Source organism: Dermacentor albipictus, chromosome 3 (genome assembly GCF_038994185.2).
Source record: "Dermacentor albipictus isolate Rhodes 1998 colony chromosome 3, USDA_Dalb.pri_finalv2, whole genome shotgun sequence".
NCBI classification, from domain to species: Eukaryota; Metazoa; Arthropoda; class Arachnida; order Ixodida; family Ixodidae; genus Dermacentor; species Dermacentor albipictus.
The window spans coordinates 25,579,470-25,606,200 of record NC_091823.1 but is presented as its reverse complement, the minus strand read 5'-3'; the positions used below and the strand labels follow the sequence as shown (position 1 = coordinate 25,606,200).

The following is a 26,731-nucleotide window of genomic DNA, read 5'->3' as shown; positions in this document are numbered from 1 at the left end:
TCTCCCTGCGATCTCCAATTACACCTGTCCTGCGCCAACCGATTCCAACTGGCGCCTGCGAATTTCCTAATTTCATCGCTCCACCTATAGCCTTCTGCCGTCCTCGACTGCGTTTCCCTTCTCTTGGTACCCATTCTGTAACCCTAATGGTCCAACCGTTATCTAATTAACTGGCGCATTACATGACCTGCTTAGCTCCATTCTTTTCTCTTGATGTCAGAATATCATCTATACTCGTTTGCTCTCTGATCCAAACCGATATCTCTCTCTGTCTCTTAACGTTACGCCTAGCAATCTTCGTTTCTTCACTCTTTGCGCGGTCCTTATTCTCAAGCTTCTTTGTTAGTCTCAAAGTCTCTGCCCCATATGTCAGCGCTGATAAAATGCACTGATTGTACACCTTCATTTCCAATGATAATGGTAACCTTCAAGTCAGGAGCTGACAATGTCTGCCGTATGCGATCCAGCCCATTTTTATTCTTCTATGAATTTCCTTCTCTTGATCAGAGTTCCCTGTGATTTATTGATTTAGGTAAACGTACTCCTTGATCACAGACTCTAGAGGCTGACTGGAGATCCTGAACTGTTGTTGTTCCTTTGCCCTGCTATTAATCATTATATTTGTCTTCTGCACATTAAACTTCAACCCCACTTCAACCGGACAATCGACATACCGTAAACTCGCGCCGAACGGCTGGAATACAAGCCATGTCGTCGCCGTCATTCGGAACCCCATAGATGCTGGATAGCTAGCTAACAGCAAAATGCTTCGCATAACGTCGTTTCCCACAGTGCGTGCGATGTGCATGATTTTTTTTCATCTCTCCTTGCTCGGGATTCCAGCCATATCGTACTCGTAAAATTAAGTTTTGTCGCCAGCGACGAAGCATACATCGCCGTCGTCTGAAGCTTTCATTCAGTAGTACAATATTCTTTTCATCGCAACTTTTGCTCAAGAGTCGGCAGTTTCGGCACCACACTGGAGCAAACTCTTTTTCATTTACAAAGTTTGTCACAATCAGGTGAACAGACAACTACGTCATTACCTCCCGCCCTTCCCCCCCCAGGGAAAAGGGGGGAGTTTTCAAATGCTTTTAATTCTTGTTAATTCAGAATCGTTTTGAACCCATATGAATTGGCTTGAAACGGTTTGACCCATTATATATTTTTGTTCTGGAGCTGAACCTGAACGCGAATCCGAACCGAACCCGAAATCTTTTCGATGGGACACCTTCCTCCACGCGGAACGCAGTTGGGGCGTAGATAAGTCAGTACTGTTCAAGATAATGTGGGGACCGCGGTGGTCTAACCTAGGGCTTTTTTTTTTTTTACCTAATCTGGCTACACGAATGTAGCTAGTGTAGGAAGTCGCCATCCTTTTTACTTGGCGTAGAAAAGTGTAGGTACGGCCACCTAAACGAATCCATTGTTTATATCTGTAGTGTAGCGTGAAATCTACACTTTCTGCACTGGTTTCGATGAGTGTAGGCAGCAGACGACAAACGAGCAGACTGGCGTTGCAAACGCGTGGTGCCATTTTTTCTGTGACTGTCGGCGCTGATATAGCGACGATAGTGAATATTCGTTGCAGGGACGGTAGGGAAGTGCTGGTGTGACCATCTGTCACAGACGAAGGTCAGCTAATCTTCCAAGAAAATGAAATTATTTTACTTACGGAAGTAGGAGGCTGTTTCAGATTCCGCGTATTGTCTTCGTGCAGTGTGCATCCGCGATGTATTTCACTGCAGTTTGTCTAGATTTGTTGATAAAAGGAAACTCGTACATTAGCGTTCAGTTACAGGCAAAGGCATATATGCAGTCAGTAAGCGCGAAGTCAGGCGAAGTGCGGAGTCGGGCGCTTTTCGTCTGCTTATGTGGAAGACGTCGCGCTCTCAACTCTCATTGGCTACAGCCCAGCGAGCCAAGTGCAGCACACAACGTCGATCATAGCCTCTACCCGACATTACACTTATCTACACGAGCCTGCATGAAGTGTAGGCATAGAGTAAAGAACCAACTTGTGTAGGTAAAAAAAAAATAGCCCTCCTATATAAAACAGCACCGTCACTGCCACGTTGTGTGTTATGTGTGCGCGCGCGGTTGCGCTGCATCAGCGACGTCCAACAGGTCAACAAGAGCGCCGATGTTGTTATCGTCAATTGCACTGTGTTGTAACACGTTTACTTTGCTACACGTTATGTTTTAGATGTTTCCTTCATTGCCGTGGTCTAACTTCAGTGATCAACCTGCACTCACAGGAAACCCCTGCAAAAAACGAATAAACGAAACCGAAACCAATTTGATGAACCATGTAGTTAGCCATTTTTAGTACACGAAAGAGTCGAAGCAAGCCGAAGTAGCAAGGGCGTGTTTACAAGCGCGCTTTCTTTGATCGAAATGCCGTAGTATCGCGAAGTTGTTGGTGCTACAGACAAAATATGTTCCCGCTATACGGCCGCGTCTACGCGGACTGCAAGCGTAATTTGGTATTAGAGTTGCTGGAAGAGTTAAAAGCTAAGAAGAAAAATGAACGACCCGATTCGCAACTCGTACGCCTTGAAGAACATTGCGAACCGCTGTTTCACTTCCTTCCCCGGGAAGCTGAACCGGAGCCATTTGGTGACTTTCTAGACATGGAAATGTCAGAAGCTGAAGAAGCCCATGAAGAAATCGTGCCTAGCAATACCCGTGTAACCTACAGACCCGATAGGGATGAACTTGAAGTGTGTGGTGCTCCAGACGATTTGACTGAACTTCCAGAGGAAATACAGGTAACAAAGTTTTACGCTGTCCGACTTTGACTGTATTGAGCTTGGCCATTTTCATGCGAATATCTCGACGGTTGATCATTGTTCGATACTGCAGGTGAACATTTCAAAAATTAAGGAGGCCCTACACTCTTGCGATGAAACGGTTGTTAGGACAGCTGACCTGTCCTTCATGGTTTCTGCCAGACCAGAGACGGTACGCAAGAGCATAGCCTATGGCAGGAGCATGCATATTTGGCAGTGTCCTATTATGACGTAGTGTGGACAGTGTTTTTAACGCAATGACGTTTAATTATTTCAGGTCGCAGCGGTTTGTGATGAACTCGAGACGGACACTATCGCCGATTCAAAGATGCAACTGCTGCTGCGTTCGTTTGCAGAATTGAAATCGGAGATCAGTCTCATCAACGGTGTCGTTTTCGTGAAGTCTGCTCTTTTGCCTAAGGTAAAGCGCTGTCTTGTTTTCAGCCTATGACAGAGCAACGCTTAGTATTTTTGGTGTCCTATTGTAAACATTGTTCATTTTACGTGCCCCTTCACTAATTACTAGAGGTGCGCAAACTCGAAATTTAGAATACAAATCGAATAGTCTTTGTTATTCAATTCGATAATTATCTTTCCGAAATTTGAATAATTGCTTCTCTTCGAAAAACGCACGGGTGGATAATTTCTCAATAATTTCAGCTCATTCAATAATAATGCCTCTTTTAGGCAGCCTATATACGAATTTGTTGCGTGTATTTAAGCAAAGCAAGTTATTATCTGGCCAGTCTCACCATCTTTGGATCCCTTTAAAGCAATGTGCGGTTCTCTCGTTTATCGAACACAACACTATACGTACATCATGGTAACGTGTGTTCCCGGGTTTCATTACTGTCATTGTCATACAGGTGACTGAAATTTGTTTTCAATTTTCAAGCTTTTCACTTGACAGGTCATCCAATTATTAACGGCAGCACACGCATGTGTAAATAATGCAAATAAGCCTCTCTTTTCTGTTGTTTTACAATACGGATTCCATGCGAAGCTTATATTTCACTTTGTCTGGAAATGAAAAAAAAAACATTCAGTTTGATATTTGGAGAATGCTTTCTCAAACATTTTATTCTATTTGGAAATCTCACTGTTCGAACAACTCTATTTCCTAAAGGGAATAGCGCAATGTCGCCCTTACCACAAAACCTTGTTTGAGCAATAATTTATAGCTTTCATGTAAATCAATTATTTTCCTCTCAAGATGAGTTGCACTTTACTATATCAAGAAGTATCAAGTCGTAGTTTGCAATTTCAATGGCTCAATCAATATTAAGAAGTTCAATATTACGAACTTACGAAGTTATATGCTTGTTTCTTTCTTAGGTTTCTAGTTTGGAAGAAGGCACCACAGCTCGCTCACTTATAGATTCAATCATAGCCTTCGCAAAGGATATGCCACATGTGACAGTTGAAGGCCTTCTAGTCCCATTGGTTTCTGCTGAGAGCATGGGTTAGTCTACGAACATTTTACATATGTACATACACCTGTCTATACTAATGCTGGAACTCGTATTACGGGTGCTTAACATGAACGCTCCTCCTGACTTTTTTATGATTTCACATAGGCAAGACACAGACTGATGTTGTGCAGACACTCATCAAGGAGGGGATACCAAAAGACTATGCCGCTATCTGCTTGAGGTACCTATTAGCAATTTATTTGTTGGCCAAAATATTCGTGCTGCACCAAACTTAGTATGGAGAGTGTTGTGCAAGGCATTTCACTGCTTTGAATCCAGAGAACCCTGCGAAAGTAGATGGTAAAGTGCATGTTATCACTGCTGCAAGTGGCGTAACCAGGCGGTGGTTAGTACACAGCCTTACCAGCTCCCCTCCCCCTTTCTCTCCCTGGAGAAATGGGTGCTCACCCCTCCTTCTGAAAAAATTTCTGGATGATCCACTGACTGTTGTGTATGCATATGTTTTAAATTATGATACAATTACAGCCATTTTATTGCAGACATATAAATAGACAATTTACCAAAATTTAATGAAATTAGTCATTGAAGGGGCTAATAAGCGATAGCCATACAGATAAGGCATTTAGCATTTACAATCGCTTGCTAGCGACTACTCTCACCTTTACTTTTAGTTTTTTACCATCAGCTTAAACTCAAACATGAACAATTCTGAAACTACTCTGATACATCGTTCCACTTCCAAATTCACCTACATTTGTAACAGTGGCCTAGTTCACACTCAGATACACTTACACTTGGAATGACTCTGTTTATAAACTGGATACAGAATGATTAGATGTCGCACTTCCACGTAAATGCATGTAACAGGCCTTCTGATCGGTTATTTCCTGTTTCAACTGATGCTGATGGTACATAACTTTGTGATGTCAGAAATGTGTTACAATGTTGCTTGTTAAATTAAAAGAAAATTTTCACCTCTTTTGAATGCACCATTGCTTGAAAATATATTGTATGAATATAAACCCACCCTTGCTTTGCTCAAAGTCTGATGCAGTCCAACATTCTAAAGTACCAAATCTAGCTGTAGGACTGCTGCCGCTAGTGGTGAAGTAAGGACAGTGTTAGAATGCTCAGAATTTGCAAATTCAATTATTTCACTTACAGTCTTGTTTGCCCTTCCTCATCAGCTTGTTGTTTACATTGAAGCATTTCAACTGCAAGTGTCATTATTGCAAAAGGATAATGTGGTCATTGATTCATCTCTTGGTGCACTATGTAACGCAAACACCACTGTACAGGAGAATGCTGCAAGAATCAAGGGCCTGCATCGACTCACTTGTTACCTTTGTACACACAGCAGTCCTCAAACGGGTAAGGACTGTACTGCTTCATGGCTAATATGCATGTCCAAAAAAACTTACACAATTTTTTTGCAGGGTCCTCTAGAAAGTGTGTCTGCAGATTTAGTCAACTGGCTTACTTCTGTCAAGGACGAAAGGAGTACTGACAGCAAGTTTTCAAAGCTGCTTATGGATTTTGTCAGCTTTTATGGCTCACAGGTAACCTCCTCCTTTGTTTTATTTTTTTTGCCACACAGCTTTCTTGTTTCTTTAAAGACGTATTATGCGACATCTTGGAGCTACAGGATGTCTATGATCACTTTTTCATTTATTTCACCTTCCTTCACAGATGTCACCTGCTTGTTTGGACAGTGTTGTGAAAGTAGTCAATGTGAACAGGACACTGCTGAAGAAGCCAATTCAAAACATGCTTAGAAAACTTACGTGATACGTACCTACAAAAGACCTAGGCATCATGATTAGAATATCCAGTGCATGAAATTACCCATTATATATGTGTGTACAAAAATGTTCTTGATATATGAATGCAATAAAAAAAAAGAGTTCATTACATCACTTTCTTTGTTTCCCCTTTCAAATGCATATATTTTTATTATTTAGGCGAGACATGTGCATGGTTCCTTGTTGTGTCTGTCACTTTTGTATAAAAATAAATAAGAAATATTTAGAAAGACTACTTTGGTTGTTTGTAATTTTCTTCGTAAGCAAATTTTAAAATGTGAATGGCAAAAAGAAATTCGCCAAAAATATCTGAAAAATTAAAAGCACACATTGACTTGTGGCATCCTAATTGGTGCTGTTGAGATTCCGTTGTCTTTCAGTGCAAAACTTGAGGCAAAGCGCAAAAAAAAACATGAGGACAACAGAAGGGAACGAAGACATAGCGCTGTGTCTTCATTTCCTTCTGTTGTCCTCGTTTTTTTTTTGCGCTTTTCCTTAAGTTATGCAGTACCAACTAGCCCACCGGTCGGTTCCCTTGAAATTCCAATGCAAATTTTTTTGAAAAGTCATGGAAACGTAATGTATATTTTTTATAAGCGTAGTTCGTGACTCCAACAAAGGCCACGCGGTTAGATGCGCGCACGCGAAAGAAAGCACGAAAGAACCCAAGCGGGGTTTGGCTTTTCGGGTTTCTGACGCTTCAGCGCGTTATTTCCGGAGCTCGATCCCTAATGAGTCGCCGCTTAGACCTCGTCAATACCACGAACGACAAAGACTGCTCGGAAGAAGAAAAAAATGGCTGTGGCTTAGCTAAGGTTAAGCCCAGGATGCGACGCATACTAGCCTTTATTTTAGTTGTTGAACCACTGTTTATCCTGGTGAACTGCTGTTGCTTGGCTATATTTGGTTCGGCTAGACGAAGAAACAACTCATGCAGGCGAGCGCACGAGCTGAGACCCGGCTATGTAGCTACGCGGCCGCAAGCGAGCGCACGAGTTGAGCCTCCGCTTTTGCAGCTGTTATGACGTCATATGGTAGCTACGCGGCCGCGCGCGGCGCAGCAAGGAAGAGCGTGGTTGTGCAGCTAGTATGCTTCGCATAAAAAATTGAGAAAAGAAAGACGGTGAGAAAGTAGCATAAGCGGTTCCTTTCTCATTGCCGAGCGCAAGCCGCTGCAGAAGTGACCGGCTCGATCTTTCCGTGGAGTCGTCGAGGCACGCGCGATGGATGGAGCGCGCGGAGGAGGGGACAGGCACCGGCGCGTGCTGCCGTGTGAATGCCCTCGCGCATGATGTTCAGGGACCAGTGAGCCACGTAAACGGAACCAGGCCGCGTCGATAAGAGGGAGCGCCAACGATGCTCCGGGGAGGTCAAGTTCGAGACGGAACCTGAATGCTGCTGCTCAGGCCGGCCGCCACCGCGCCTCGGCCTGCAGAGCCGCGCGCGTGCGGCTGCGGGGCGACGGCATCGCCGCGCGAGCGTCGAGGCGTCGCATTCTTTTGTCGGGTCCCGGGGCGCGGAGGATATGTGCGAGTCGCTCCGCGTTTTCACCCTCCTGGCCCTGGTCGCCTCGACGACAGCCCTCATCAGGTGAACAGACCGCGACGCGCGCTGGAGCGCGGCGCTTATTTATTTTATTATTATTTTTTTCTGACTTGCGTGCTTGCTGGGCAATCGCCGTTGAGATCGATCTCCACATCAGTGGCGCAGCCACAGGGTGGCACACCCGCACGTGTCCCCGAGGGTCGATATGGTGCACCCCCTCCCCCCCCCCAAAAAAAAGTCTAGTTTAGTATGTAAGGTCTATTCGATTAAGCCAAATTTCTCTGCACCTATTCACGGTCACTGCACCTAGACCCTCGATTCGCCAAGGTACAGCAGTGCACCCTGCATCCCCGTGCTCGATTGAACGGGGTGCAATGCAAGGTGCCGCCCCGGTGCACTGCACCCTTGAACCTTGCAGCGGGTGGGTGCAGCCCGGCACCTCCTGCACTTTTTTTCGTTTGAGGTGCCGTGCACCTTTTTCTGAATCGAACAAACCTCTAGCCTGCTATGTTCATATTCAGCCATTATTGTAAGTAGTCATTGAAAAGTACCTAAGTAAATGTTTCGAAATTTTGAGTATCTCATTTGCTGAAATACTGTCATTCCGGATGTGCAGAGAACAACCTCAGAGGCAGGTGTTTCTGAACAGCGCACTTGTTAAGAATATGATAAGAAGCTCGAATGCATGAGAAAGTAATATTTTGTTCATATGCCACCACATCATTTCACAGTAAGATTTATTAGCTTACTGAGCTATTTACCAACACAAGCAAAATCAAGACACTGAAAAATAAATTCTTTTATCATTCCTAGCTTTGTGTATTTAATATATTATTTAACTTTAGTGGTCCGTCAGAAGGGCATGTTTACCTAGACATACATGTGTAGACGCAAGATATAAGTTTGCACCATGCGATAGCTGCAAAGATGCACATCTCTGAACCACAACAATGTTTGAGTTTAATGTTTTGAGGTGCAGTGTTCCTCACTCAAGGCTGTAGTCATCATGATAAAATATATTCGCCCCATGAAATTATTCGATCTGAAGGCTTGAAATAATAATATCAATAATATCAATTTCTTTTTTTCTTTCTTTTTTTTTCGTCTAAGGCAAAAAACCCGAGAATTTTTTTTTTATAAATTCTTCGTTTTATTCTGAGCCTTTACGCTACTACACGTGTGTGACAATTCTTCCCATTTGTTAATTTTACTTGCTGTATTGCCTACAGTGAATGGGCTGCTTGATGGGAAAACCTGTGACAGCCATCAGACATGTGCAATAGTCAGAACGACCTGAGGTGCACTGTGGTTCAGCAAGAGTTGCAGCTACACCTGTACGAGCCATTGCCGTCATTCTTATAGTTCCTTACTGAGAATGCAAATACAAGTGTATAGAATATTGAGCCTTTTCTTAATGCCATTATCCAAGCAGATACTTTGTCCCAAGATACAGCACAGTGGTTTGAACCGGATGTCTATTCCAAACTTGGCCAGGAGCACTTGTATAAAAGCAGTTTTTTTTTCTTCTTCTTTTCTTTCTCTGTTTGCTCTCCCTACCCACTTATAAAATATTTCTCATTTAATATGAACCTGTGGGGTGTGTGACAGAACCCTCTGCACTAAGTTTGATCCTTGCTTTCGTCTCTTACTTCCAGCATTCCCTTACACCGATTCAAGTCTGTGAGGCGAACTTTGGGCGAGGTAGACACTGAACTAACTGTGGCCCAGCCAAAATACTACAGTGAAGAAGGTGGACAACTGCCAATTCCAGAACCACTATCAAACTACCTTGATGTGAGTGGTCAGCATGTTCCTGTACAACATCCCTGTTTACTCGCATGGAGGTTTTCTCGCCAAAACAATAGTCTGAGTGCTCATTTAGGGAGTTGGCACAGTGACACTGTGTTATTTTTTACATTGAAGGCCTCAGACTACACTATGCCTCAGAGACATTGCATGCCAGTCTTGCAATACATGGAAGTGTGAATAGATGCAAAAGATTGAATAGCAATAAATTTAACAGTACTGACAAGCAGTGAAGTATTCAAAGGTTTGTTCAATTATTTAGCCTCCTATGTCATTATCTTTTTAGGGACATTCTAACCTGTTATTGGTGCCATGTCTAGCATATTCATTTTTCTATTTTCTAATTCGCATGCCCACACCTTTTCTTTCTCATCTTTCCAGGTGACATGAAATGTGGGTACACATATTAATTTACCTTCTCATTCATCTTGCTCACTTTCTATGCTTGCTTTTCAGTAGCTAAGCAACCTTACTGTTCTGCTGCCCTGTGTCAGTGACACAGACATAATTATTTCTCGTTGAATGCTTAATTATAGAGAAAGAACAATGTGCCTGATGTTCAGAATCTCAAGCTCATTCATTCATTCATTCATTCATTCATTCGTTCAGAATGTTATGCAGTGCAATTAGGACACAGGTATGAAACATGCACTGGTGTTAATAGCATGTCGTAACACAAAAATCTGAAATAAAGTCATATAAGAAAGGTGCACAGGAAGAACAAAAGACAAAAATATGAAAGAAAATAAAACTTGAAACTAAAACTTGAGTAAACTTGAATTTTCTATTTTCATAACCACGTAATTCTTTTCACCACCTGACTGCATTTCCCTGCTGTGCAGGCAGCTTGTCCGATGTTCCTATAGCTTTTAGAAAGGTGCTTTAGAGGTTACAGTGCGAAAAATAACTGCACGAGCTTTCCACCAGATATCAAAATAAAATAATGGTGTTTTTTACGGTTTCTAGTTTTGTGGAAATGAATGCTGTACATTTCCAAACTGATATGAATAGCATTTTTCTACACGAGACCAACTCAAAGATGTTTTCATAGGTGTAACATGCTCGTGTAGCAATATCATGTGAAACAAACACGCTGGCACAGTTCCACATTCAGTTCAGCATGTTAACCACATTCTCTGTATGGTGACTCCACATGCACTACACAAGCACATAGTAGCACTCCATCACAGGCTGTTCATTTATGGGAAGACTTCTTGTTAAAAAGTTTGGCATGTTAGGAAAGTTATCGAAGCTCTGTGTTGTAACTAAGTGAGACCTGCATCTCCTTCCCAGTAGTACATATTTGTTTATTGCAAGTACACATCTGAATCAGACTTAATTTGGGTTGAAGTGCTGTGCATTTCACAATAGTACAAACCAGCGTATTATTTCTTATATTAGTATTGTAAGTGGGCTCCCAATTAATTAAGTGCATACACCTAGACTGATTAATCTGTTCAACAATTTGTAAACATACTATCCCTTGCCCTCTTGCTACATACTTTGACTGTACTGGCCCCATTGTTTTCATGACTACTGATCTTTAATGAGTGCATGAGAAGCCACATAAGTCAAGACAAAAAAGTAAGGTCAGAGTTATAGCCACTATCTTTGTTAGCATGCTCTGCATTGCTATTCCAAAATCTCATCACCTGTCTGTTGTTCACCACAGGTTGAAATCTTCTCCCAGTTATTTCTAACTGCCCATTTTGTATCAACCAGCTACATCCTGTGGTTGCAAATTTTCTATTTTCATAAGCACGTAATTCTTTTCGCCACCTGACTGCATTTCCCTGCTGTTTGTTATTTGGGAGTGCCTACCATTTGTATTCATCTGCTGTCTGTACTATCTGTTCTTTATTGTAAAACCTCTACGATGGTCAGTGGAATTCAATTTAATAAGTGAAGACAAGTGTGTAGAAATGAATGCCTTGATATGTTTCTGGTTAATACACCTTTTTTCAGGCTCAATATTACGGACCAATCAGCATAGGAGTACCTCCGCAACCTTTCCGCGTGGTTTTTGACACTGGCTCATCTAACCTGTGGGTTCCTTCGAGACGCTGCAAATGGACCAACATTGCCTGCCGTAAGCTTCTGTAGATCGCCTTCCTGTGTTGCTAACCACATATTAAAATGTTGCAATCCATAATAATAATTCTCTCGTGTATTAGGAAATAGTGATTCACACTCCATGGGTACCTTTTATTTCCTCAACAACTTCTGCAGTGATTTGAGAGAACAGCATACTTTATTCTCGAGACTACAAGCAGTAGACTATACATGTATAAAGGTTGAATTTATGCACCTTGAGAGACTTTGCACTGGTTTTCTTTCCAAAGTTACTGGTTGTACATGTAGCTGGATGCATGCCTTGAGAATGGAAATGGTTACTCAATTGGTTACTTACTCGATTGTCAAGAATACCACCAACAAATTTTCTGCCTAGAAGAAAAAAACATCCAGTTGATAATGAACGCTTGGTTTCTGCAATGCATGGGCATAGCTTTGCTGATAACATGAGTGGCCACTGCAATATATATCGTACTTATTGCCAGTTTTACCGTGCATGAAACAAGATATGTCACTCCTGCTGACGATGTTCCATATGCAAGAAATCTAATCATCTCTTCATGCTTAGACAGAATTAACCTAATTTATGATACTTCTTATTCTATATTTATTTCAGTACATGAAGCACACCTTCTTTTGGCACTGTTCTTTTACAGTAGGCAAAAGTTGCTTTTACGAAAGCAGCATTTTAGCTACAGTTGCTCCTTTGGGAACTGCAGTGCCTGTTCATCTTGCCTAAATGAAAACATTCAAGTGGAACTAGTATATTATTCATGAGCTATACAAATATGATTGTTCTTCTTGGCTTTCTTGTTACAGTGCTCCACAAGAAGTATGACCATGCAAAATCAAGGACGTACCGTAAGAATGGCACAGCCATTTCATTGCGCTATGGCACAGGCAGCATGACTGGCTTCCTGAGTGTTGACACAGTTTCACTTGCAGGGATTGATGTGAGTGAGTTTGGCCTGGGCACTTCTATCTCACTAAGCAGGGCTGCTGGGCTGACTTGTTATGCATACTGTGGAAACTGCATCGAACACAAACACAAGAAGATGACTGACACTGTGCTGCAGCAGGACAGTAGATTAACTAAGAAATATTGCTGAGTTAGATTGAAAAAAATGAAATAGATGATTTGATTACATCTTCTCTTGTAAGACAGTGAATTCATGTTAAAAGAAGTTGGACCTTAGCCAGAACGATGCAATTAGCACAGCTCTAAAAAGGCATTTCAGCTTCCATAATGAAGCCTTGTTCTATTTTTGTGAACAAAGCTTTCACATGGGATTTGAAACATTTCTTGAAAGTTTTGTTAATCACAGCATATTGGTCATGACCCTCACTCTTTTTTAAAAAAGGGAGACAGTTTGTGATACATCATTTGGAGAAACAGCACCTAACAAGGAACACAAGAACAAGGAGACAAAAGAGGTCACTGTAGCACAATTTTAGATTGACTGAAAGGTATCGGTGGTGCCAGCTTGTTAAAAATATCAGATGGTTTGTCTCTTCCACCAAGGACTGCTGCATTATGCTTGAAGGAATGAACTTTTCACATGCGTTTTTACATCAAAGTTGAATGCATTATATTAAAGGGACATTCTGAGTGCGCAAGCGCTCTGCAATGAACACAACTTTCTTGGCCCTTTGAAATGTTATAGCTTTCTTTCATTCGCCATGCTTATTATGACGATAACACACTTGCTGTTCAGCTGAAACTTATCACCATTTGCCAGCTACATATCTGCTCTTTTGTATTACTTATAAATGCTTATCGCAAGAGAACTACCAGGTATAATACATTGTGACAGACTAATTAGAAAACTTAATCAAAGGCTCAATGTAAAGATATAATACTTTCACACTTCCAGCCAGATTCTTCATTTTGTTCATTGTTGTCTCTTTGATAAAGGGCATCTGCTAAAAGCTGTTTATTTTGAATGAGCATCATTGTGTTTCATGTGGAGTAATGCACCTTCATCTGATTGTTGCAGGTTCAGAACCAGACTTTTGCTGAAGCAGTCACTGAGCCAGGTTTGACTTTTGTGGCAGCCAAGTTTGATGGTATCTTAGGTCTGGGCTTTAAAAACATTGCTGCATCCGGTGCAAACACAGTGTTTGACAACATGGTCTTGCAGGGCCTTTTACCACAACCTGTTTTTTCTTTCTTTCTAAATCGGTGAGTTAATTGTGTCTTCTGTCATCTTATACAATCATGTTTCTTGTCTGTTGCCTTATCCACTTGGCCACACTCAAAGCATTGATGGTTTGAAATGTTAGGCATTAGAAAACATGTGTGCTAAGAGTAACAAAAAAGGTCAGCACAAATGCCTACTAGTATGAACCAGCTTTTTAATTCCTCTTTTGTCTGTATTTTCTACACCTAAATTTTCGAATCATGAGCCCTTATTTCTATCATTCTAACACTCAAAGCATACTGTCAGTTTACTAGGACTGTGATTCAGAATTCATTAAGAACTTTAGTTACTAAATGTAATCTAAAGGAAGTTCGATGCACATTAGATTAAAAGCCACATAATTTAATTGAAGCTCTTATTTAATCAAAACTACCTGCCCTCCTACTTCATCAAGACGTTCCCAAAATACTTCGTCTATTGCTTAAAGCAATTGAAAAAAGACATGCAGAACAGTGAACAAAGAGGATCTGCCTTGTTTAGACTTCCTTAGCTTTCTTTCACTCTTTCACCCGTTTTCATGGTTGGAGGTTGGACTTTCACCGCTGATAAAAGACTGACAATGCGTACGGTGCTTGCTCTCATGCAGCCAAATTGCGGGGCATGTTCCTCACCCAATGCCAACTATTAAAGCACTTTAAAACACACATGCTGTCCACCTATACTACCACCGCATATGTGTTCACTAACGGCTCTGTTCTCTACATAATTATACAACAAAACTACCAACACTATTTAAATATCCTCACTGCAATAAATATACTCTGTCAAGTGCATCATTCCTTTAATAAAGTGAAAAGCATTTGCCTATTTACTTAGATGGATATTCATCATTGACTTTTTCTTGATCATACAACCATCGTGCAAAATGCACTCAGAAATTTTTAGTGTTGTGATGACATATCAATCGTTGACTGCTTGGAGCTGATACACTTGATATCAATATCAGTTCCAAAAATGTTCATAGCTTATGGTTTCATTTTAAGAAAGTGGACTCTTTCTGTGTTGAAAAATTTGTACCTGTGAGAAGGGTTACCACAAATCACAATAATGCTTGGGTTAGTCTGAAATTGTATGCATTAAACGTAAATTAAGATGAACGGAAAAGAAGAAGAATATGTGCCTGAATACTGTCGTAGAATTTAAAATAATTTCATAACTAAAGTGACACAGGCTAAATGTTATTATTTAAGTTCTATTCTTCCTGAATTCCTAAGAATAGACCTGTCAAAATTCTGGCATTATCTCGGGCAAAGTGAAGTGTTTAAATAATTACAATAAACAATCAGCTTATAAGTAATGCAGCTGATATAGCACACACATTTAACCTGTGCTATCATAGTGATTTTTCTTTGAAGGACAACTATGCTACGAAGAAGAAATTTTCTAAGTCAGTTATACCACTGATAACAACTCAAGGCACAGATGGAATAGCAAAAGAATTCTTGAAATGCTTTGCTTCACAAATTGCAGAATGTATGTCAAAATTTTTAGAGTTTTCATTAAACACAATTTAATTTCCCGCAGATTGAAAAACGGCAGGTGTTGTGCCAAAATGGTGATAAGCTAATATTCATGAGTTGTAGCCCTGTGTCAGTTACTTCTATTTGATTGAAACTTAAGGAAGTGCATCATGGCTGGTTATATTAGGTCCTTCTTGTCTAACAAAAACATTCTGTCCCCATTTCAATGCGGTTTCAAAATGGGATAATGTATGACTCAGCTTCTTACCACTGTACATGATTTCTTTCTAATGCCGTTAGGTCACTCAGGGCAAATAGATAGACTTCAACAAAGAATTCGACAAAGTATCATATGGGAAACTGTTGCATGAACTAGAATTCATTTATCTTTCTTGTTATTTAGTGAAGTGGATGAAAGCGTATTCACAAAATAGAAATCAGTTTGCTGTGGTGGATGATAAGGCTTTCAATAACCTTCTGTCTCTTCTGGTGGGCCACAAGGAAGTGCGCCGGGCCCTTTGCTGCTTTTAGGTTTAGTGCATTTAAATGACTTAACTGAATTAGTGTCCGACTCTGTGTATAAAACTTCTTGCTGATGACTGCATTATATATAAAGAAATATTGTGTGAAATTGACCGTGCTGTTTTACAGGACCAGTTGTTGAAACGTTGAGCAGTTATAACAAACATGGGACATGGAAGTTAACCTTCAAAAAACGTCTTATTAAGGAACACAAAATGTACAGCCTAGTTTTTATGCTTATGCACCTTAGAATCAAGAAATAGTACAGGTAACTAAACACAAGTGTTTAGGAATTACACACACTCCAAAGCTTTCCTGGTCAGCTCACATTTCTGACATTTGTGCATGAGCCTTTAGGAAGTTGTTTTTTCAGGAGGAAATTATGAAAAGCTCCAGCAAAGCTTTGATTATTGGTATACAATACATACATCAGGTCTAAAATAGAATATGCTTACATGACTTGGGATCCCCAAATTAAACAGGATATCTTTCAATAGGTGCTACTTGCAACATGTTGCAAGTAGCGCCTTGTCCTGTCTGTATTCCTTCTTGTGTGTCGTCACTATTGGTGCTTCACGTACTGAAAGCTATGCACCAACTAGCCCAATGTGTTTTACTGTAAATAGGATATAAGCTAGAGATGTTGTAAAGGGAAGCTGTCAGATTTATTTTGGTGAAATATAAAAGGAATGACTCCCCTACTAAGCTTATGCGTAGAAATGACATTCCAACATTAAAAATGTATAGAAAATATGCTTGCATAGTGTATATATATAATATTTTAAAAGGTGAGTTACGAATGTCTATACCTTCGTATGCCAAGCCATTAAGTACCCAAAGGACTTGACACACACATGATCATGCACTGAATATTTGTAAAAACAAATGCAATTAAACAAGTTTTTCCCTAAGACGATTTCCGCCTGGAACACCCGTCCTAAAACTTTTTTGAGGCCACTTATTTTTGCAGGCTGCTTGAACAAATGTTACGTTAGTGTGCTTTTTGTCTGAATTAATTTTTTTATAGGTGCAGAAATGTAACCCTGTTTATCTGTTAGTGTAAATACTCATATTTATACATTCTTTGTTTGTTAATGCTGTGTATCTGGCACCCACATTTCATACAATCTTTTTTTTATCATAGTCCGCTCCTGCTTAAGCCAATCTGGCCTGTAGTATTGTGAAATAATAAATAAATACAAATCATGAGAGTAATCCTGCACAAATCTTAAATTTTTTTATTGAAGTCTTATATGCCATCAAAGCAGCCAACCATTGGAGAGCATTTCAGAACAAGTCATGAATACAGACAAGTGAATTCATATTTTGTTCCAGCTGAAGTTCTGCCCCAGCTGAACAATCGGTTGAAAAACTCTGTTTTCTGTAAGCTCAGTATGGCATTCCTTGAAACGAAGTGTATTTTTCTGGTTGGTTTTGTGTTTTAAAGATTTACAGTCTTGCTTAGCTTTTGCATAGTCTTTGTATCACTGGCGCATCCAGAAGTCAGCGGCACATTTTCAAATAAACGAAAAGGCCAGTGACTTTTGCGAAGAATGTTGCATCAGTTATGGCTGCCTTGTTTCCTTTTTATTACTTAACACTTCTGTTCCTTCTTGTCTGTTCCTTTCAGAAACAACAATTCTTCAAATGGTGGTGAAATTACATTTGGCGGTGTGGACAAGCGCTTCTATAAGGGCTCCATTGATTATGTACCTCTCACAAAGAAAGGCTACTGGCAGTTTGCAATGGATGGGTAAGCTTTAAAAAGTTTGCTGAACTTTTTTTTTAAATCTGAGCTTGTGTTTGTAATGAGAAACGGAGCCTTATTTTTTTTAACATAGTAATAAGGGTCATTCTAAACATGAAGATCAATTGAATTATGGTACGAGTCGAGGTTTTGTCAACTTGGTTTTACATGAAAATCAATTGAATAATGGTATGAGTCAAGGTTCCATCAACTTGGTTTTACATGAAGGTCAACTGAATAATGGTATGAGCCGAGGTTCCGTCAACTTGGTTTTACATTAAGATCAACTGAATAATGGTATGAGTCAAGGTTCTGTCAACTTGGTTTTACATGAAGATCAACTAAATAATAGTATGAGTCGAGGTTCCGTCAACTTGATTTACACAACATTTTCACAGCTTTTCACAGCCTACTATGTATCTCTCAATACATATGGCCTATTCAAAACTAACACATGTTATACATAGACAGTGCCCTTTTACCACCACACATGCACGTGCTACACGACATATTCAAATGATTTTGACTTAAAACATCTTTAAAATGTATCAAAGGAGGTTGCTAACTAAAACCACCTGTAACAAAACGTGTTATAATATTATCACTTATATCTTAACCAGTACTAACCACTGCCCTTGTCTTGTTTTATTTTTAACACGGGTCTAGAACCTGTTTTACTATTTCAGTATTTAGCAGCAGAGCTAGAAGGATTGAGAGCATTAGAGTAGTTGTCCAGCAGAAAATGTATGTAGCTAGAGTAAGTGTACAAGATTGCTTCCCTCTGTCACTTGTGGGCTGTGCTTACATAACACATCACTTTTTTTGTATATTTCAGGATATCTGTGGAAAACAGCTCGCTGAGATTTTGTGTGAATGGCTGTCAGGCTATAGCAGACACCGGCACATCACTAATGGCTGGCCCCTCCTTAGAAGTCATGAAGCTTCAGAAAATTATTGGTGCATATCCTTACTCGCATGGTCAAGTAAGGACAATTTTGACCTTATGCAATTGAACAGCTACCTGCTATTGAGCTGCTGAAATTGAATGACTTTTCACTCTTGTTTGAACTAGTTGTTTCATATTTGGCAGTAATAATAAAATGGCACAATACTATGATGACTAATTAAAGGCACATAGAGCTGACACAGAGAGACAGCTATGCATGTTAATTGTATGCAACTCTATGTCTTCCTAGTCTTGTTTTAACCCATTGGCTACCAAAGCTGGCAGACTGGCGGGCCCAACACCAGGGGTCATATTGCCAAAGCCGGCGATTCGCTGGGCTGGAGGCATGGTTGGTTAAAAAATTTATTTATAGATGGCATGGCGAGTAATATGCTCTATAACTGATTGACAATTTTGCAGGTAGATGGCAGTGCTTGTCAATGACAGCAGAGGTTACATTTCCTTATATATTCAGTACTTAGTGGAAGTTTCCATAGTGCCCATAAGTGGGAAAAATAATCAGTATGGAGGGCCTCATGGTGTGCATAATATTTGGTTGCCAGTGGGTTGAAATTACTTCTTACACCTTTGGCCACTGCAACACGTATAGTCCAGTTTACCATAGCATTTTCTTTATTGAAAGCACCAGATATATGGCAGGCTGTTCCACGTATAACGCATTTGGTAAGCTTTTTGATCTCCTAGATGGTGGTTATAGCTTAATACACTGTCTACGATAAGCAGAAGTGAAGTGAATAACATAAACCGTGTGAAGGGCAACCTACCCTCGGTCTATGTCCATGGCCTTGGCGACATGACGAAAAGAAGAAAAGGACGCACAGCCAGATAGACTCCCGCTCGTTTCACCAACACAGAACGTCGGCGCGACCCTGTAACCTCCCCCCCCCCCCCCGCGGCCCATCAAGGGCACCCTCGTGAGCACTCCACCCAGCACCGGTCATCGCAGCTCCTTGGAAGCGGTCAACAACACAAACCCCCCCTTTCCTTTTGTTCCCCCCCACCTTTCCGTCTGTGGAGTGTCTCCCCACCTCCCGTGTTCCCCCCCCTCCTTTCTTCAAAAAAGACGCTTTAAAAGAGGCACAACGCCACCCCCCGAAGAACAACCCCCTGAAGAAGGAGCCGAATGGGCTCCGAAACGTCGGGCTAATAAAATTCAGTTATTTGGTTGGAGTCAGTCTCAAGTTCTAGTATTCAAAAGGCTTATTTATTTTTATTCTAAGCATTTGTTTTCTGCTGTCTTATGTCCTAGGAACTTACCTCTCCTAAACAGTGTAATCTGTTGCCCATGTGTTACTGCTTGTGTCTTGTACTGCATTTGCTATAGAAATGGTTCTCTTAAGCTAAAGTTTTCCTTCTCCAGTACACAGTGAAATGTGAAGATGTTCCTAAGCTTCCAGCCGTCAAGTTCCAGATAGGAAATCGTACATACACTTTGACAGGGAATGACTATGTCTTAAAGGTGAGGTGCCCTTGGCAACATTGATATGTATCATATTATTATGAAAATGCATGGACACTACTGGTGGGAAATTATAATGAACGTGGCATTTCATTATTAAAGGCAACTGCTTCCAGCTTTCTACTAGAGTAACTGTGGTGTTGCTGTGCGCAATATCTGATCTGAAATGTAACGGCACTACTTTGGACAGGTAGCAGAACCAACTAGCTGAATTTCTGGTGTTTTGAAGACAATAGTACCATGTGCCTAATCTGTGAAGATTCAGAAGTTTAAAAGACAGTGTAAAGAAGACAATCAGGCCTTTCTTCAGTAATGCATTACTAGCTGCGGCAAATGTCAGTAAATTAATCTAATTTAATTTACTATCACCTTGGAGGCACGAAGGCATTACTCAGGAGAGAAGAGGGGAGCAATACACACACATCGAATGTGTTTGCAAAGAAGAGGGAAAGAAACGTACATATAGTACAAACAACCACAAAAAGCATAATGCTGATTTGGTACAAATTAAAACAGGCAAACAAAAACTTTGGCAAGTAAAGAAACAAATTGTGTTTCTTTTGTGTGACATCACTACATAAAAATTAGTCACTAATTGATTTCACTTAAGGTTTGTTGAATAACTCTTCTAAATTACTTTAAAGGAACAGTGACACAAAAATTTTGCCTCACACTTTTCTTCCATTTTTACGTAGCTGTCGACTCTGTAATTATGGTACGAAGCCTGAATTCCTTGTGAGCACCACAAATAATTAATTACAGTACCTTTATAAGACCCGTTCAGAATGCATGTCAAGCGCAATGCAGCATAGAACATAAAAAAGCATAGTATTCATCATGTCGCAGAAAGTGGAGATGGTGATAATGTGATATCAGAAACAACTTAAAAGCATGCCAGTCAGCCCGGTGTGGTGATTGAAGGTCGTACAATGACCATGTCACTGAAAGCTGCCAAATTGGACTTTCCTTCACTTCTTTTGGAAATGCAGGGGGCAAGCTTTCCCCTCCTGTCCCATCAAGTACTGAACGGACTCATCTTTTGTGAGCGCAGCCGTAGTGTGTGTACATGTTGGTGGTATAGGCAACGCCAGACTGCCACAATAGGTTTCGATGACATGATGAGTCTCTGTTTCCACATGGGAAGTCACATTGCACTTGGCGCACATTTTGAACTGGTCGCATTGAAGGGTAACATTGTAACGCACTACCACATGCCGCAGTGGTCCAAATACAAAAAGTCAACGACGGCACATAGTAGTGCCACCAATTTGTGGACACCAGGCACCAGCGTCTGTCTAGTTTTTCTTTGCCCACAAATTGGTGACTCCGGATTCGCGTCATCGCTCTCACCTGCGGGTGCCTCAGCCGCTTCAGTGGGCCTACCACCGCCAGGAGCTCAAGCCCCGCTGTCTTTGAAGTCTGCCTTCTATCCAGTAAGCCATGGCCTCAGATTCTCCTGATCAAGTACTTCTGTCAGCACCACTATCCCGTGATCCTGGAGTCTCCGCTCTCAAGCTCCTGGAGTTCTGGTCACCAGACTCGTAACTTTGGTTCATAACCACCGAATCCTCATTCCGTCACCACCGCCTCAGTTCGCAGCTGACCATGTTCGGACCACTGCGGCACGTAGTAGTGCACTACAACATAATTCAGCATTTGTTGTGCTCTGAGGGAATAGAGGCTCCACAATAGAAAGCAAAAGAAACAAGACACAAGCAACAGAAACAAGAAAAAAAATTTCAGTCAGTATTTGTTTAAGGTATACTTCTAATACTCAAATTACATGGACATACCAAAGGATTTTTGAAGTTAAGGAGCATAGAGCTTTCAAAGGAACATTAGTACAAGGGATATGTGCCAGTGCTACACGGTCTCTGGATGGTCACTGCTGAAGCTTTTAACAGAAACCACAAAGTACTCTAAAATGCAAAATGACAAGGCACGAAAAAAGGTAATGATACAGAGAAAAAAAAAAGAGGACACTTTGGTGTGTAGCAGCCAATAACCAAATTGCACTTGGCACCCATGTTGTGACGACATTGCTGCTGGCGACAGGTCATGCTAGCACTGTTGTACTAACATGTTCATAATTTCGATTGCATGTGTCATGAAAGTGTTTTGTGCTTAGAAACTTCGATAATACAGTGATATTTCTTTTTAACAGCTAAATATTGAACTTCTGTATTTATACAGAACTTTTTATTCTGTCAGATGCCCTCTAGGCTCAAGAGTATTCCCTTGAGATTTCAAAGAACAGGTGTGGGCTCCTTTGACTCAAAGGTCCCTTCGGCTAGGCTTCCTCTGATGTGCCTGTGTGACAGCGTGCGCATTCTTTCTTGAAGTAAAGGATCTTTGGTTAAAAGGACTCTGAAAGTGCCCGTGTGACTGGGGTATAGGCCTTGCAGCACTTCAGGGTACCTGTCGCAGTCACTGGGTTGAAGCCGGATAGTGCTTGAGGCACGTCCGCTTAGTAGAAATATTGATAATAGCACCACTTTCAAGATATTTGACCTTTAAGTGTGTCTCAAAGCACAGTCATGCTCCACTTCGCTTTTTTCCACATTGCTTAAGGGAGGCTTTCCAGGAAAATGGTGATTGGAATTAATTGAATGCATTTCTCAGCAATATTGAGAAGGATATAGCTGGAAGCTGGTGCTGTTCTCAAGCTTTTGCTCAGTGTTCGTGCCTTGAGCACTTATCAGCTTCAATCGCGTGAGTACAACGACAGTCTGAATGTGATTTAAGTTGTCATCATCATTAGCCTAAGTTTTGTCCACTGTGGGATGAAGGCCTCTCCCAGTGGCCTTCAGTTACCTCTGTGTTGCATGTGACTCATGCTATGCCTGCAAATTTCCTAAATCAAGATTGAAATGCTAATCATAAAGTTTTGGTTAATTGATTCACTAATAAGTTATTGCATGTTATTTGACATTCACTGATGTTATGAAAACAAACATATAATTACGGTATCTCTGTTGCAGTGCCTTTAAATATTATTACTCTTCCCATTTGATGCACATGGTATAGTATTGGTGCTGTAATGTGCTCACCATATGAAACGTGGCTGTGTTTACAGAGTAAGTTGGTTGCATGTCATTGAAAACAAGGTACACAGTGTCATAAGGATTTCTGAAACACTGTTCTATGCAGAGTAAGTTAGTCCAAACCAGTTTGTAATTGCTTCTTAATACTTCCCGTTGCCTAATCATTATTTCTCTTATACTTTTATTTATTTTTTGAAGGCAATAATTCTCTTTACCTTGTGTGTAATTTCAGATTAGACAGTTTCGCCGCAGCCTGTGTCTTTCTGGGTTCGTCGGACTTGACATACCACCGCCACAAGGACCTCTTTGGATCTTTGGCGACGTCTTCATAGGCCGCTACTATACTGTCTTTGACTATGGTGCTGCACGTGTTGGCTTTGCCGAAGCTGCTGAAGTTCACTGACCTGCTTTGCAGCTGCTTTCTTTGCTGTTTCGGTTCTTTCAGCCTTGCGAGTTTTCCTGCAGCACACTGTACGTGGGCATTAAATGCTGCTGCAGTGATGTAAGCAGGCATATTAAAATCTGCATGTGTTAATTTTTTTTGTTATTGAGTGTGAATGGTAACGGTAAAGCAAACAGAATATTAAGTCAAATTTAAGTCCACTAAGCTATAAGTAATTGCATATGGCTTTCAATTCAGAAATTAGTTGGGGCAGAGTCATACAAGTCACAATAAAATTGGTAATGTTCATTGACTTACATTTAGAGCTTAATCACTAGCTTCGGTACTTCTAGTTCTGCGTACAGACACAGTGTGACATGCATACAGCGCATAAGATTCTGTAAACAGACACGTGAACTACAGGATGATCCTCTACATTACAGCAAAATGTGGCGGATAAAAAATAGATTAATCAGGTAAGATTTGTGCTATTTGGTGTAACTGTCATGTTGAAGGTTGAGCAACAAAAGAATGATTTGATTTGTATGTAAAATTTGAGATAGTAACAGTGACAGCCTCAGCAGCACAGAAACTCAGGGGCAGGGACATTTTGACCTACAACATGGCGGAAGCGCAGTGTTGGAAACTTGTTGTATGAGAAATGTCTTAATCTACAAAGTGTTTCAGCAAACACTTTCAAATTTTTTTAAAGTTTGCCTGTGGCAGACAGCTCAATTCCGGTTTATGAGCCGGTCTACTCGAAATGGCAGTCACTACTTGCTCAACGAAGTTATATGCAAAATCGACTAATTAGGAAGAGTCTACTAATTAACTTTTCAGCTAATTATCTTAGACCCATATTGCAATTTACAAATTCTAGAAGTGGACTTCGCAAGGTGGATCCACTTGGAACGAATTATCAGGACGACACCAGTTTCGAGATATAAATTCCCGAACTTTGCCGAGAAATGCATTGGCGTTTCAGTTACTAGTGTGCGCCAGTGCACGAAGCGACGTTTTGGTAACAAATTAACTGAAACGCCAATGCATTTCTCTGCAAAGTTCGGGAATTTATATCTTGAAACTGGTGTCATCTTGAAAATGCTTTCCAAGCGGATCCGCCTTGCAAACTCCACGGCTAGAATTTGTAAATTGCAACATGACCCTAATGTAATTAGTTAAAAATTTAATTAGTGAACTTTTATTAATTAGTTGATTTTGCATCTCAATTCTTTCTGCAAGTATTGTCCGCCGCTTCGAGTAGACCGTCTCATAAACTAGAATTGAGCTATCAGCCACAGGTAACTTTTAAAGATTTTTGAAAGTATTTGCTATACACCTAGCGTGGGGAGGAATGGTTTCACAGAACCAGTTTTTAATAGTGGCAGCATCATATGCACCTGCCAACTTCTGAATTTTTCATAAAGTTTATCAATTGGGCTCGTACAATTTTACTAACCTTTTGCTAAGCTTTAGGTAAAATTTTGCTGGCAAGAAAGTTTCACTTGTCTGTCTCTGATCATATCCTTGGAAGACCTCAGACAGTGAAAGGGATCCTTTCAAACTTTAATTATTCAAGCGAAACAGGAGAAACCAGTCACAGCAAAGTTGCTGAAAAAGTCAGTGTTGTCCAAGAACAGTGTGTTGCTCATCCGGGCCGTGACAACAATGATGTCCTACAGAAATTTTGTCGCGGCTGGTTTCTCCTGTTTCAGGAACTCACTTAAATAAAGTTGCTTTATCGAAGCAAGCACCCCACTTTCACCCTCCGAGGCCCTTTCACCATCCAAGGTCTTCCAAGGGTATAATCAGAGACAGACAGCGAGGGACATCATGGGGATATATATGCTGCTTACATTTTACGGACATATGGCGATGAATTAATTGCACAGTGTCTGTCATCTGCTATGCTCGCAGCACACGCTGTGTGGCATACGCAATAAACAGAGCGCCCATGCATCAAGAACAGACATTTTTCAGTGCAGCATGCCCCTCATTCTTCTATGTGCCTTCCACCGAGTGCAAGATGGAACTAACTAAAGTTTTCAAAGTAAATTGTGTCAGAAAATTAGTAAAATACGACGTACACACGAGCTGCTGACATAATAGATTCGGATTCGAATATGCGGGAATACATAATTCTGTTAAGAGACCACTCGGACAAAGCCTCAATCCGACAAATATTCACGTATGTGTATGCCGAAGAATGTATCCATGTGCGATAACCTTGGAACATCTGTGGTAGTATACCCAGAACTGGACGTCCGGATGTCCCATTTGTTTCTGAAATGATGCACGAACATTGGGACATGATTTAAATGTCTTACGGATGAAGTGTTTTCACTTGGCAGTTGTCTGCTCTGCTGTTCCAAGCTGGCTGCCGCTTGTGTGCTGCGTCTAATGGCAAATAACTTATATTAAAAATGCGTATGTATGCTACAAAAGGTGTGTTCGGGGCAAAACGAAAAATCAGAAAGTTTGCTTTTTTTGTGTTCCTTTCCCCATCGGTGTGATGTACGCGCCTGCAGGATTTTTACAATTTTACTGGTGCATGCTCAGCACACGCTGCCTGCGTATATTGTGAGTTAAGTCACACAAATTAATTTACCTCGCCCTAGTTGCTTATATATGGCTATGGTGTCTGGCTGCGAAGCTCGAAGTCGCGGGATCGAATTCCGGCCACGGCGGCTAGCCGCATTTTGATGGGGGCGACATACGAAAACATCCGTGTACTTAGATTTAGGTGCACTCAAGAGACCCCCAGATGGTCCAAATAAGATCATCTCAATAAGATCGCGGTTTTGGCACGCAAAACGCCATAACTTAATTCATATGAATAAGACCATTGTGAGTATCCGATCATTCGATGCACGTGTCGCCACAGTAGAAACCCCTCTATTCGTTCGTGCATCGCAAACCGCTCGTGCAAGTTTCGTTCCATCAAATGTCATATGTTGGGCAAGTGAAATGAACGAGGGGTCCAATGGGGGGTCGTCGTACCGGTTGGATACTTGTTGCTCCGTCACGTACCATTTCCGGACCACAAAGTTCCACCAGGTGTTCTGTGGTTCCACTGTCTGCTCTGCTCACGCCCTCCGATTTTGCATCTGTGTGAACCAGTCTGTGTTGTGCAAAAGAGGAGTACGGCAAGCGTTATGCAGAAAATAAAACGCACAAGTCGAAATTTATAAGCCAAGGTGGGAGCACGGGTTTAATGTACTGCATTTAATTTGTTTCAAGTGCGTGCGCTATTTGAACTAGATCTGAACCAACATTCGGCTGTACTGCCTGGGCCATGGGCACGTTACAGGGTCTGGACGACAAATTATGGCCGCTAAGATGGTCAGAGGGGCCAAAGTCACCGTGCGTTTCCATCGTGCAGCCGTGCCAGAGCAAAAAGCTAACTCTATGGCAAAAAGTGAACGGAACAGAAACAGAAACCATAAACTTTGTACAGCCATTACGACGGTCTAGTGCCGATCCAATCCGCTACGCAAA

At 41.1% G+C, this 26,731-nt stretch overlaps 2 protein-coding genes and 1 long non-coding RNA gene across 6 annotated transcripts; 2 read left to right on the top strand and 1 right to left on the bottom strand.

The window, feature by feature from the left end:
* The first annotated feature begins 1,956 nt into the window (after positions 1-1,956).
* Positions 1,957-23,449, top strand: LOC135903856 (lysosomal aspartic protease-like). 2 transcript variants are annotated; one of them, XM_070535233.1, is made up of 9 exons: positions 1,957-2,022; positions 9,228-9,366; positions 11,344-11,467; positions 12,271-12,404; positions 13,449-13,633; positions 17,265-17,387; positions 18,217-18,364; positions 19,709-19,807; positions 23,084-23,449. In XM_070535233.1, the coding sequence occupies exons 1-9, from the start codon at positions 1,988-1,990 to the stop codon at positions 23,252-23,254; spliced, it is 1,158 nt and encodes a 385-aa protein (XP_070391334.1). In that variant the 5' UTR covers positions 1,957-1,987; the 3' UTR covers positions 23,255-23,449. The 2 variants fall into 2 exon arrangements, with proteins under 2 accessions (XP_070391334.1, XP_065290332.1); XM_065434260.2 differs by lacking the exon at positions 1,957-2,022 and adding an exon at positions 7,112-7,617.
* On the top strand, positions 2,331-6,141 carry LOC135903857 (Fanconi anemia group E protein-like). The gene is made up of 8 exons (XM_065434261.2): positions 2,331-2,771; positions 2,866-2,964; positions 3,070-3,213; positions 4,128-4,254; positions 4,370-4,445; positions 5,524-5,596; positions 5,662-5,784; positions 5,915-6,141. The coding sequence occupies exons 1-8, from the start codon at positions 2,439-2,441 to the stop codon at positions 6,011-6,013; spliced, it is 1,074 nt and encodes a 357-aa protein (XP_065290333.1). The 5' UTR covers positions 2,331-2,438; the 3' UTR covers positions 6,014-6,141.
* LOC135903861 (uncharacterized) lies at positions 11,621-26,719 on the bottom strand. 3 transcript variants are annotated; one of them, XR_010564942.1, is made up of 5 exons: positions 26,596-26,719; positions 26,264-26,354; positions 21,158-21,444; positions 12,312-12,481; positions 11,621-11,823 (listed from the first exon to the last, which is right to left on the bottom strand). It is a non-coding gene; the product is annotated as an uncharacterized lncRNA (long non-coding RNA). The 3 variants fall into 3 exon arrangements; XR_010564941.2 differs by lacking the exon at positions 26,596-26,719 and having other exon boundaries at positions 26,264-26,555; XR_010564943.2 differs by lacking the exons at positions 21,158-21,444; positions 26,596-26,719 and having other exon boundaries at positions 26,264-26,555.
* Between the last annotated feature and the right edge of the window lie 12 nt (positions 26,720-26,731).

Excerpts from the sequence above, each read along its gene's own strand:
- LOC135903857 (XM_065434261.2), top strand. The coding sequence starts at position 2,439 with ATGTTCCCGCTATACGGCCGCGTCTACGCGGACTGCAAGCGTAATTTG. Across the intron at positions 2,965-3,069 it reads TTTCTGCCAGACCAGAGACG|GTCGCAGCGGTTTGTGATGA; the intron begins GTACGCAAGAGC and ends TAATTATTTCAG. Across the intron at positions 5,785-5,914 it reads TCAGCTTTTATGGCTCACAG|ATGTCACCTGCTTGTTTGGA; the intron begins GTAACCTCCTCC and ends CTTCCTTCACAG.
- LOC135903856 (XM_065434260.2), top strand. The coding sequence starts at position 7,553 with ATGTGCGAGTCGCTCCGCGTTTTCACCCTCCTGGCCCTGGTCGCCTCG. Across the intron at positions 9,367-11,343 it reads CACTATCAAACTACCTTGAT|GCTCAATATTACGGACCAAT; the intron begins GTGAGTGGTCAG and ends ACCTTTTTTCAG. Across the intron at positions 19,808-23,083 it reads GGAATGACTATGTCTTAAAG|ATTAGACAGTTTCGCCGCAG; the intron begins GTGAGGTGCCCT and ends GTGTAATTTCAG.